The following is a 13,220-nucleotide window of genomic DNA, read 5'->3' as shown; positions in this document are numbered from 1 at the left end:
TGTGGTTGGCATAGTCCTTGGAAATATACCTTCCTTTAGGGTAAGCCAGTTGTTATAGAGGGTTTGTTATATTCCAATTAGTAAACATGGTATTATTATCCGGTTATCTTTGTAAAATAATTGTGTACCTTTACCTATTCTTTTTCATTTTGTTTTTTTTTTTTTTTTTTTTTTTGTGAAAAAATGATAATAATGTAATTTTGTTTGTTTCTTTTTAGCTCTATGAAATCAATGATGACCCGAAACGTAAAGAGTTTCTTGATGACTTGTTTTCTTTCATGCAAAAAAGAGGTAAGTTTCTTTATTTTTTCTAATTTTGATGTAAATTGTGGTAAAAATTGGGTATGGGAATATTTATTTTTCTATAAATATTTTATCAGAAAAATAGAAATTTGTGATTTTATAAAACTGGAAATAAAATATATTTGCCTAATTGTTCTTATAAATATCGTGGGATTGAGAATTATTATAAAAATATAAGCTTTACGCTTCAATGAAAATGAGGTTGTTGACATTGGTTTTTTATTTTTTCTTCATTTTTCCTATATTTCATACATATTTAAAATATTCATGCATTTTTGGACGTTAGTTTTGTTGGTACTTGTCTCATTAAAAATTACTCCATAGATTTTGATGTATGATTAAGATGTACATTACTAAGTTAATAAGCGAATAAAAACGCTGACACGAATTCGTCGCTCCCGTAGAGCGTGTTGAACGTTTTCCAAGGGTTAAAACAAATAGCTTTGGATGTCCGAAGAATGCTTAGTTTCAAGTGTACTTTCAATGTACGAAATAACAGTTTTGGTCTCATTTGTAAACTATTTCTGATTTCAAAATCTCAAAATGGATTGGTTTAATATGAGTTTTTTGTTTATATAAACTGTTTTCCACTAAATGAAAGTTGATGATTACGAATTTAATCTGATTTTAAATTCAATAGCTTGAGTTTTTGACATATTCCAATCTAAAGTTCGTTTTTTTCCCAACTTTTTTTTAACAACTTACTCGTAACAGAAATATATTCAAAACTTGTTAACTCCTGGCAAGGCGATACAGGTTTATACATTGATCGCACACTTTTGCAAATTGAATTTACCATTCTGCAAAGTAAATTCATTAATTTGCAAATCAAATTCATCACCCACTTGCAATTCATATTTCGGGTTTGTTATAAGATAAACATTTTTTTTTAAGTTTAGGCTAGTTTACTTTATTCAAAGTTAGTTTTTTAAGTTAATTTTGATTTGAGTATATTTATGTGAATTTGGTTCAGTTCATAAAGATTTAATGTAGAAAGATAAGCTTAATGGGGTTGGGGTGTATTCCCATTTTATTTAATTTATGCTAATTTATCAAATGTAAAATACAAAAATAACAGAATAGAAAAGTGAAAACATTATATGTCTAAACCACAAATAAAATTAGAACTTTTAAATGCCGACAATTCTCTTAATGTATGTTATTTGCTTGTCTGTCTAAAACGGAACCCATAACCCTACAAACAAATGGTTACTTCATAAAATGTTTTTAATTTTGTTTTCTTCAATTCTACATAACTTTTTTTTTTTTGCTAAGTAACATCCCTTTTTAAATATGCATATACATTTATAATACACCAATTTAAAAAGCAAAAAAACAGTTCTTTTTCGCAGTCATTTCTCGTGAAAAATTTTGTTGGACAACTTCATATTCGTGTTTAGAACCCGAAAAAACAAAAAGTTACCCACCAGAAACAGTTACTCAAGAACTTTCCAGTTTTATATGAGTCTGAATGCAGTTTTTATTTCGTGTTTGACATTACAAATGTTATTAACAAAGTAAAATTTGAATTTAGTTTTGCAAACAAATAAGAAACTTGTACCTACCTATTAAAGTCCTTCAACGTAAACTGGAAAAGAACAGTTATGTCCATTAGAAATTAAATGTGAGCTTAATTTTTAAAAAATGCCTTTCTCATAAGTCCAATTCTTCCAGTTTGTTTGGCGAAAAATTTAAAAAGCAAATTAAAGGAAATTCAAAATTTTATAAAAAAGGCAAACAAAACAAAACAAAAAAAACTTTAACCTGTTATTAATTTTTGTAAAGTCAAAACCTTCACTTTAGTTTTTAAGTCAAATATATTTTTTCAGTATACTTTGGATTTTCAATTTGAAATTAATATTCAGTAAAATTTGTTTAGTGAAAAAAAAAATCTTTTATAATCACATCCAAATTCAAAATTAGTTTCAAAATTTTGGTCGATAATTGCAAGCAATAAAAATTACAAATATCTGAAATATCTGCAAGAAATTTGGCTCGATTTGGACTAAAAATTAAGAAAAAATAAATCCGAAAGAAATATTTAAAAGCTATTCTGGAAGACACTTAAGGTTTTGGGGTGAGTTATTGAATACTTGTTTATTGTCCATACAATTATTTTTTTTTGTTGAAAAACTGAATGCAGATTTTAGAATACAAATCCATACAGAAGTGTATTTTTTTTATTAATAAAAAAGAGAACCTTGGAGTTCTGATATCAGCAAAACTTTCTTTAAAAAGGAGATCATCAAAAGGTCAAATTAAGTTTACGTCTTTAGCTTAATTTTTTGATTGTTTTTATTTTATTGATTTCATAACGCACCGGATAAAAATAAAATAAATAAAATATTCTTTACCTACCATGTCATCAACCCCTGTCATATAATACACTTCTCATTTTTAACAGGGTTGACACCACCTGCACGACTTGTGTGAATTTTATTATTAATAAAATTATCGAAAGAGCTTTGTCTGTCTTTCGCATTTTATTCAAAGAGACAAACAAACAACTATAATAATCAATAAATTTTTTTTTAAATATTTATGTAACTATATAAAATGCAGCCTATAAGTCGGGGGGAGATCCCCCATCAACCAACACCATATCGTCAAGGCTTTTGCTTCTGTAATTTAATTTTTTTTACCTTAATTGATTGTTTGATTTTGTTATTATTTTCATATTTTCTTTAAATGGCTGTCCTCAAGTTGTCATTATGTTTCACAACTTTTTTGTTTTTTAATTTTTTGTTTGCCGTCATCGACTCTCATTCACATATCAGACATAGTTGATATCAGTTTTCATTTGAAGCCAAGAAATCATAAAAATGTCATAAGCCTCTCGATTTCCTTCTCCCCCTCTCTTAAAGTCTCTAAATATGATTTGTGTAACTTACTTTATGTTGAATATGTGTTCATGATTTCTTTGTTCATATTTATGTAGTTTATTTTTTTTTTTTAACAAAACAAAATACAAAAATATAAGAATTTTATGACTTTCAAGTGAAAAATAAGTAAAGAAGTTAGTATCGCGTCGGATCGGATCAGACTCTCAGAACAAGTGCAATGGCCAAGTTGGTATTTAACAGGGGAGTAATATGGAAATATGAAATAGATTGCTTAGCATGAGTATGTTGAAAATGCACAACTAGTGCTAAAGATTCGCTTTTAATATTTCTTTTTTGTTCTTTCTTTTTGTTGTTGTTGAAGGAATATATTGCACGCAAAATCAACTGTGGGTTTATTAGTACCTTTAATTACAATAATGCATTGGTAGGTATTAGATTTCAACAGGAGGTGGTGCAACAAAAAAAAATAGGGGAAGCATATTTTCTTTTGAAGTGCAATAATTAAACCGTCCAGACAATATAGAATTTTTTTTTTTTTTTTATTTAGCAATCTTCGGTCCTTGTTGGGTGATGAGTTTGTATAATCTACCTTGAGCTTCAACTCACGAATTGAAAAAAAAAAAAAAATAATTAAAAAATGATGAATTGTTTTTTAAGCAAAACTAGAAACAAACATCTACATTAGGCTGTTTCTTAAAATCTTAATTTTGAAAAATTTTATATGGAACTGCATTTAATTGTGTTCAATGTACCTAATTAAAGAAAAATAATTCAGTGCAAATTTTTATTCCTTCAGCTTTTCGATGTCGCTACTGACTTGTTATTTTTACTGACTTTCGGTGTTCTGAAAAAAAAAATTAAACTGTTGCGAAAATCCTAAGCTCTGTAATTTTGTGCCAAATAAGCTTTACAGTACTGCTAACGTCAAATTGGATTTGAAAAACTTCTATGTTTTGGAATCAGATAACAGAAAAGAGTTGATTGTTTGATTACAACTATTTCTGCACCCTTTGCAAATTTTTGGTTCATAATTGTATGCTAATGAACAAAATTATGCTAAAGTGCTGCCTGTAAAAGTTGTCGAAATCGTTCATTTTCACTTATTTGAAAACAAAAAAAACGGAAACTTAAATTTTCTGCACACATAGTCAAAAGCGACCTCAATTCGAATATGTACAAATTTACACAGAATTTTATTATTAGTACAGAATGTAACTATTTTCGGGAGTAGTCGTATCCAGGGTCCATTTTAATGTAATTTAGAGCTCAACTGAACACCTCTTGAGCTAGATTTGTAACAAAGTTGAGTGAGTTAGGAATGACTAAAGGCAGAATAAGAAGTCTGATTTAACGTACTGGGAATTCAGTACTTATGTTCTCAGACCTATTAAGTCCGTGGGTGATCCTTTGGGGGGTGTGTGTGGTAGAAGTGAGTAGGAATGACTACATACAGAAAGAGTTTGAAAAGTTTGAACTCACGTACTGGGCATTCAGAAGGTACTTAGGTCCTCAGACCTATTAAGGTCAAAGGGCATCTACTAGACTTGTGCGCCAGCGTGTGCGGTTCCAAGGCTTCAGCGCTTCCCAAGTTGCACTGACTCTTAATCGACTGTTCTCCGACAACAGCTTCTCGATCTTCTGACTCTTCTGCCTTCTTGAGTGATCGAGTTCTTGTTGTGGGTTGATGTATCTTTCCAAGTGCCCGATCCTTTAAGCTGAAAGAATGCATTCTTTATCTTGCCGATACTGCTGTTGATGTCTTGTTCGGTTCCTACTTCAATAGAAACAATATTCTAAAAATAATGAAAAATGTTTACATTCTCTAACGGTTGTTAGGGAAATATTCAGCCCTATTGTGAGTTTCAGGTGAGCAAAATTCCCATATTATGATCTGATAAGTGTCGCAATGTACCTTATCTAACGTTTTAGTATCGACACGTTGACTTTTGGGACACCCTGTAGATAACGTTTGACGTTCAGAATTGCATTTTACCGCAGCTAAAGTGAATTATAGTGAAAATTAGAAAATATCTTAGCATTTTATTTGGTAGAGTTCTTATGCGTAGATTTTTTGATTAAATTTTAAAGATATGAAGAAGAAGAAGAAAACGTTACTTTTTGAAATAAATTCAAATTTTGTTGATTTGTTTTGAGTCACAAAACTTGATATGTCATTTTTGCTTCCAATCTCTGCCATTATTGAATGTATTTCATAATTTCTTCTGTAGCCTTCACAGTCCATATTTCAGTTATCAAAATTTTGCTATTTCTGTAAAAGTAGTTTTGTTTTATGATTTCAACACTGGAATTTGTAAAAAAAGAATGGGCCCTTGTACAATTCCCTGTGTAACATCTGTTTTAATATGATTCAGTTGCGTTATCTGACTAAATAGTTGGCCTGGTATAAGGGACTTCAGTACTTTTTTTTTGCAGTTCTAAGGTGGGTCTTTTGCTATGCTCTGGATCGGCGTGCTTAACCTTTTCAAAGGCGTTAAAAGCATCCAATTTCTTTTATTACATTAATTCTCTATAAACTTGATGGAAAATTTATTTCTTAGTCCGAACTTAGTGTTTCATATTAGTCTCTTTTTTTCATATAATCGTTTTTTTTTTCATATAATCTTGTTGTTGTAAAAATCAGTTAAGCAGAACAGTAGTGATTCAAAAATAAATCCCTTCAGACTTGATTTTACATACATACATTATATTATTTTTCTTCTGACAATCTGCAAAGACACATATTCCATTAAATGATTTATTTAACTAAAGTCACAAAGTTCAGCACTAAGCAACACAAACATTGCATTCGCGTCTCTTATACGGAGAGGAGTCGAGCCAGAAAATTTTGTGATTGATTAAAAGAAAAAGAATCGAGATGAAAAACTAAAATCCATTATTCCAGACATATTGCAGACATACACCACCAAGGAGCCCTTCATTCAATCATAACTTTTCCTTCAAGTCTTTTTGTTTTTTTTTTTTTTATTTTGCACAATACCGTCTTCTTAGGTCGTCTTGGTCTTGGTCGTCGTCATCTTGATAGGAAAGAAGATATCAGAAAGACATTAACTCTTGACTAAGAACACATCTCTGATGTTGATTCATTAATCTAAATCCATACTTTAGTATCCGACCGCGCGAATGAACACTGCGCTTGCTGATGCTACATCACAATATTGCACGATCCCTGTGCTGCATCCAATTCATTTTAGAGCTCATTTATGCTGTGCTCGGTGCGCGCCTTCAACTTCAACTCTATATACCTATACTCTCTCTCTCTCTCTCTGCCTTGATGGCAGTCGGAAACTTGTCATATTCAACCAGGCCCAGGATAATTATTATTTTATTTGCATTGTGATGGTGCTTTCATTTCCCGCACTCTCCGAAACTACTCTGTGCCACAAAATTATTCCAAAGCAACAAACCACGCACAAAGTGTGGAATTAGAATGAGAAATCGTAAAGTGATCTATTTTCGGATCGGTTTCTGATTTTTTGAATGACATCCGATGATGAACACATGTTTATCTTGGAACTTGGACGAAATATTCCAATTTGAAGACTAGTCACTCACTTTTTTTTTTTTTGGGGTCCTTTCAATTGACGCTGCTGTCTACTGTGTGGTTTAGTTCAGGCGTTCAGCAAGAATTGTTGAGTTAGTACTATAGGTGCTTTTTTATTTTAGATAATTGAATATTTACACTCGAGGTCAATTAAATAAAGCCATATTTTATGTTTCCTATTGTTATCGGATCGTTCAACATTCAGTTGGAGCCTTCTATTCAAGAAGGCGCGTCTTCTTGTTAGAGAATTGTGTTGTTAAATTAGGGTCCGGTTATTGCTGTGAGCAAGGTTGAAGAAATCAAATGATAGGGCATCTTCTTGTCGAAATTCTCTACTGTACATGTTTTTGACTTATATTCTGAAGAGCTATCTCCTAGTTGCACTTTGCATTGTGTGGTGATTAATTCCATGCAACTCATTTGAATTAGTTTCTCCGGGATCCCGAGCTCAGCAGTAGCCATAAATACTTCCTGACTCCTGTTTAAAATAGACGATAAAAAGATGATGGGCTTCGACTTGAAACTCAGTGGTCTTTTCCAGGGGTCGAACTACGGCATACGTTCGTTAACGTATTGACACTTTTTGTCTCTATCATTTTCTTCTGATTAAATAGAGAGAGCAATAGTCAAAACGTTAACGAACGTATGCCGTAGTTCGACCCCAGGATTTTCCTCGGTGTGAAGATTTGGTCAAAAATGGATCTGTCGTTTCTTCTGTAGGTAACCTTTAACGATTCAAACTGTTTTTGTTCCGGTCTTAGAACTGGCAGCGAATTGTTTGTTTTTTTTTTCTAAAATCTTCGTGTCTTGTCGGTGAAACAAGTATTTTTGATCGTGGTGATCGGGATATGAAAATATTTTGAAAGTGTCCTCCTCAGTAAAAATATAACTCCCCCGAACCACCGCTGCATGATTATTTAAGCTGCACTAGGATGAAAAATTACTTGTTCGCCGAAACGCGATCAAAAATACTTTTTCGTCGAACCACCGTTGAAGCACAGACATACCACAATCGAAAATTAGCTGTTCGCCGAACTACAGCCGCACAAATAGTGCGGCGAAAAATGCTGTGGTTCGGCGTACAAAAAAATTTTGTTCCTAAAAAATTAAATTTCCATTTTTACTCGGTATTGAAATAGGTACATACAAATAAGAAAAGAAACAAATTTTAAAAAATATGTACACAAAAATTGTTCCTTAAGAAAATGTCAGTCCCTAACCAATCGGCCTGGGATGTTAATAAGTAAAATATTGTCAGTGCGCACTTCGATGATGGATCGAATTTTGGTGTGAGCATTCTAAAATTAACATTTTAATTGAAAAATATTGCTCGCCCGTCGCTATTGCTGCCGCGGTCACACTTTATGAAGTGCTCAATACTTTGTAGATTTTATTAGACTTGTTATCATCTGTTTATAAGAGCATTGTCAAAAAATCGTTACAAGTTGTAAAATTGCATGTTCTCGTGTTTGTTGTTTTTTTCTTTGCAATAAATGTTTTCTAGATCGGTCGCTCACTCAATCACAAGTAAAAGCAATTTACCTTTGAAAAAAAAAAGTCAAAATTTATGTAAGGTAGGTACTTTAACTTTCTGCCGTTCGCTGCGCTGCGCTGGCTATTGCCGCCGGTGTGTTGGTGGTGGTAGCTGACAGTTGAATGTGCCTAATATATTCTCAAAATATTTTGATTACATTAATTTGAGATGTGCGTGTTGTTCTTCCACGCTCTCTCTCTTCCCCAAGTCGGAAAGGATGACGGAAGGAGCCCCATTCGCCTCTTCGCCGTACATTTGATCGGTAGGATTTTTTTTTGTTGTCTGTAGGTAGTACAACATGTACCTCCCAATAATGTCTGTACGTTAAATGTATCTTTGTTTATACTACTTTTTTGCTTCAATCAACATGTCTATCATTTTATTTGATTGATTTCCCCGGCATAAAATCGAACTTCAAAAATACAAAAAAAAAAAAAAAAAAAAATTGATGTGAGAAAATAACATCGAAAATTGCCCAACTTTTGCTTCTTTTTTTTTTTTTTTTGTTTTGTTGTTTTTTGTTTCGTTTTAATAAATTCAAGTGAAATTATCGACAGAAAAACTTTTTAATGGTCCGGATTCATTCATTTGTTATAACTTTTTTTTAGCTACAAATGCTATCCTCTAAATGTTATCTAATAAAACTGAAATAAATCTATACAAAATTCTTTGGATACAATGTTAATGGGATCGTATTCGTTTTTTGTTATTTTGTTGTTGTTGTTGTTAAGTTTACTTAAATTTACTTCCATCGCAGCCTTTCGAGTGTTTTGTATGGCAAAGGGAAGAGTGTTGAAAAGAGGTCTTCTATACAGTGTACTTAATTGAGAAAAAGAAAAAAAAAACATCAATACGAGGATTAATTGCGTCAGGCTGAGAATAAACATGAGAAATGCAATAAAAACGATCGCTAATCGATAATAAAAAGAAAAGTCTCTCTTCTATCTCTTTTTTATATGAGAAAAATGATGTTGGTATTTTTATCATTGCTGCTACAGGATCATACAATCAGGTGAAACAATAAACAATTAGATAGAGTATCTTAACGTATAATTAAAAAAAGCAAAGAAGAAGTTCCCCTCTGTTGTAGGTGTTTTTTAAGTTTCACAAATATTTGGATTTGTCCATGGGAATGATGGATTTTATTTTTTATTTGGAAGATCCACAATAGACAGCCGACTGTCTGCGAGAGTAATTAAAATTGAAGAGGAATTAGTTGATTTTTTTTTTATGAAGCATTGAATTTCTTTTAGATATTTATAGTAGTAAGCAAAAAAAACAAAAGCTTTTATCGTTTATATAGAAATTTTTATTGCTTTCATTAATTATGTAGTTTTGAATAATTTTTTAAAAGTTTTGTTGTCCAATTTTATGATTTATTTATTTAAAATTAAATTTGGCCAAGTGAAAAATTGGATTGGTTAGATGCTTCTGTGACCTTTTAGAGAATGTTCTTTGTTTATTGATACAACACGAATACGAAACTCTGAAGAGAAGCCTTATGAATTGTGATCCATTCAAAATTATAACAGTTGTCAGAAAAAGGAGTAGAATTTATAAACAGAAGACCAGAAAATAACACTGTCTTAGAAGACAGTATTTTTTTAGGGTTTACACTAAAAAAATACTTGGGTTGAGACTTATGACGGTTTGTAAGATTTGTCGCGCTTAGTACGAAACAGAACAGAACTAAGAACAGACTCAAAATCTGAATTTAAAGACAGTTTCTCTGTTTTCGGGTTTCGGGTTTTGATGATTACTTGCTTTCCTAAGCGAATACAACAATTGAAATTTCTTTGAAGCGATGAAGGCGATTTTGAGCCATTTTATGTATTTATTCATAATTAAATAAATTGCACGACTGGGGTCGCACGTACTTGCTCTTACACAGAAAAAAATATGACCCGATAAAAACTAACAGATTGCCATATTGTTTTACCGTCCATACATTTCATAAGGAAATCTTATTAAAATCAACGATTAATAAGGTTTTTTTAAGGAGATTTCTTATTATTTTTATAGAGAAAATCTTATTAAAATTTGACTGAAAAGTTATTTTTTTTTTGCAACTTAGCACTAGAACAAAAATCGCGATCAATATTTTCATGGCAGGTTGGTTCAGGTGGTAAGGTAGGCGACTAATGATTTGAAGTCTCCAGTTCGATTCCCAGCCTGGTCATGATTTTTTTTATTTTTTTGCAGATTTTAAAACAATAAGGAAAACCCGATTGTTTTAATAAGGTTTCCTTCTTGGATGAAAACCATAGAGAAATCTTATTGTTTTTGTTCTATTTTATGTGGTCTATTTTTCTCTGTGTATGCTTAAAGTAACTATAATGTTAAAGCTTTTCATTCAAGAAATTTAAAATTTGATATTTTGAAGAAATTTCATAAGTAGTATAAAAAAATTAAATCTGTTTTTATAATTAATTAAACTCCGTTTTAAATTATCTTAAAAAAAATAAAAAATATGCCATTTAATTTCTTGTATAAAAAGGTATTTTTAGAAAAAAATTTTCGAAAATTGTAGGAGCCGTTTTTTAAAAAAATTATTTTTTATATATAAAAATTTTTTAACATTTTTCAAAAAAAAAGTTGGTATGCCATTTTGAAGAAATAATTAATTTACACATAAAAACTAAATTTCAAAATTTTTCATTCATTCGTTTTCAAAAAATTGATTTTTCAAAAAAAAAATTTGAAATATTTTTAAAAAAAACCAAAAATGCGTTTTTTGAAAATTTTCTAAAATTTTAATATTATCTTTACTTACACACTTTTGTATAAAAATTTTCATTTAATGTTAATGTTAATGTTGTACGAGATATTCAGAAACGAAAAAAACCGTTCTATGACAGGTACCGTTAATAACGGTACAAAAAATATTTTTTTATTTAAAAAGTTGGCTATTATGTGTAGTACTACACACAAAAATTTTAATCAAAATCGTTAGAGCCGTTTTTGAAAAAAATTAACTTTTCTATTTCCGTTATATGGCAGGTACCGTTAGTTTTGGTCATAAAAAAAAAATTTCAATTTCCCCTCTATGGAATCCCCAAAAGCTGCTAACCACCAAGTTTGAAGAAAATTACTTCACTCGTTTAGGCTGCAGCTCCAGATAGAGACAGACACACAGACAGACAGACAGACAGAATTGCCGGACCCACTTTTTTGGCATTCTCCATCATCGTAATGTCATGTAAAATTGTTATCTCGAGTTCGATTTTTTTTACGAATCCTAAACTTGCCCTATAGTACCTATATCGCAAGTAAAAATTAATGGAATATGTATGAGCAAATTACTATAGATAACAATACTAAAAGCGATGCATAATTACACCGGCACATAAAAAACAAAAAATGGCATTTACAACAAACTAGAATCCGAATCTAAGGCCCGTTTGGCCCCACCCCACAAGGTCCTGTTTTGAGCAATGTGCAAATATAAAAACCTTAGATTTGGATTCAGAGCATCAACAAAACACAACCCTAGGTAAATGTGGATCTGGTCAAATTCACAGGCAACATGTGTTTGACAAAAAAATTTATAAGGGAAATCTTAAAAAACTTCTAACACAGAAAGTTGAACAAATTTTTTTTCTTTTTACCACAATAATGACAAAAATATATCATAACCTAATTATAATTAGCTAAGCTAATTCGCCAATTTTTTTTTTAAAGGTATGTTTTGGTGTGTTTTAAATAGAGAAATCTTTTTAAAACTAGCCATGTTTTTTCCTCAGTATCTAACAGGGTCGTAAAAAATTAATTTTTTTAATGCATTTGTTTTCCATTCTAAATAAAACAATGCATTCAAAAAATTGTTATTGCAAATAACAACTTTTTACATTAAAAAAAAGTTATTGCAACAGAAAAATATTTACATTTCGTTTATCTTACCGTTTAATACATATTTGAGGTCCAAAAATCGAGAAATCGTTAAAAATTCGTTTTTTGTTCTTAATTTTGTAACAAATTGAAAAATTATAATAATCAAATGCGCAAGACCTATTTTTGTAAGAAATTCATTGCTCCACAAAAAAGGTCTTAATAACTTTTTTCATTAATCTAACCATTCTAAAGATACATATTTGAGGTCAAAGTTAAAAAAAATTATAAAAACATTTTTTACTCTTCAAAATTTTCTAATTTACTGAAAATTCATTATTATCAAATTAGCAAATGTATTCTTATAGGGGCTTAAACGTTCTACAAAGAAATCCTTGGCATCAAATTGATTGCTTTAACCGTTTAGAAGATATTCGTTTCCAAACCAATGCCCATTGATTTCAATAGTTTTCTTATGACCCGTATGCATTGCGATTTGGATACGAATATCTTCTAAACGGTTAAAGCAATCAATTTGATGCCAAGGAATTTTTTGTGAAACGTTTAAGCCCCTACAAGAATACGTCTTGCTAAATTGAAAATAATGAATTTTCAGTGAATTGGAAAATTTTTAAAAATATAAAATGTTTTTATAAATTTTTTTAACTTTGACCTCAAATGTCTTTAGAATAGTTAGATTAATGAAAAAAGTTATTAAGACCTTTTTTGTGGAGCAATGAATTTCTTACAAGAATAGGTCTTGCGCGTTTGATTATTATAATTTTTCAAAACAAAAAACAAATTTTTAACGATTTTCTCGATTTTTGGACCTCAAATATCTATTAAACGGTTAGATAAACGAAAAAAGTGTACAGGGAGTTTTTTGTAGAGCGTTCAATTTCCTACAAGAATATGTACCTAAAGAAATTTGCTAAAAAGTCTATTTTAAAAAAAATTATTTTTTTTTTTAGTAGAAGCTTGATGCAAAAATGGAAAATTGCAAAGCGGAGGACCTTCCCATTAATATTAAGAGCTCATATTTGTTGTGTATATTCTAGAGGTGTCTAGCAATTTTTCGGAGTACCAAATCAAAAAAAAAAAAGAATTTTGATTTTTTTTTACCCACCCTAATGTACATGCATACATTTGT

At 30.5% G+C, this 13,220-nt stretch overlaps 1 protein-coding gene across 6 annotated transcripts in view; it reads left to right on the top strand.

Moving 5' to 3' along the window:
* The window catches only part of LOC129919486 (protein dead ringer), a 65,740-nt gene that overhangs the window by 32,607 nt on the left and 19,913 nt on the right, over positions 1-13,220 (top strand). For all 6 annotated transcript variants that reach the window (XM_056000381.1, XM_056000390.1, XM_056000414.1 and 3 more), the window contains one exon: positions 219-291. In XM_056000381.1, coding sequence (XP_055856356.1) covers positions 219-291 — 73 coding nt within the window. The remainder of the gene's footprint in view (positions 1-218; positions 292-13,220) is intronic.

The sequence above is a fragment of the Episyrphus balteatus genome, chromosome 1 (assembly GCF_945859705.1).
Source record: "Episyrphus balteatus chromosome 1, idEpiBalt1.1, whole genome shotgun sequence".
Classification (NCBI taxonomy): Eukaryota; Metazoa; Arthropoda; class Insecta; order Diptera; family Syrphidae; genus Episyrphus; species Episyrphus balteatus.
This window is presented reverse-complemented; position numbering and strand designations above follow the sequence as displayed.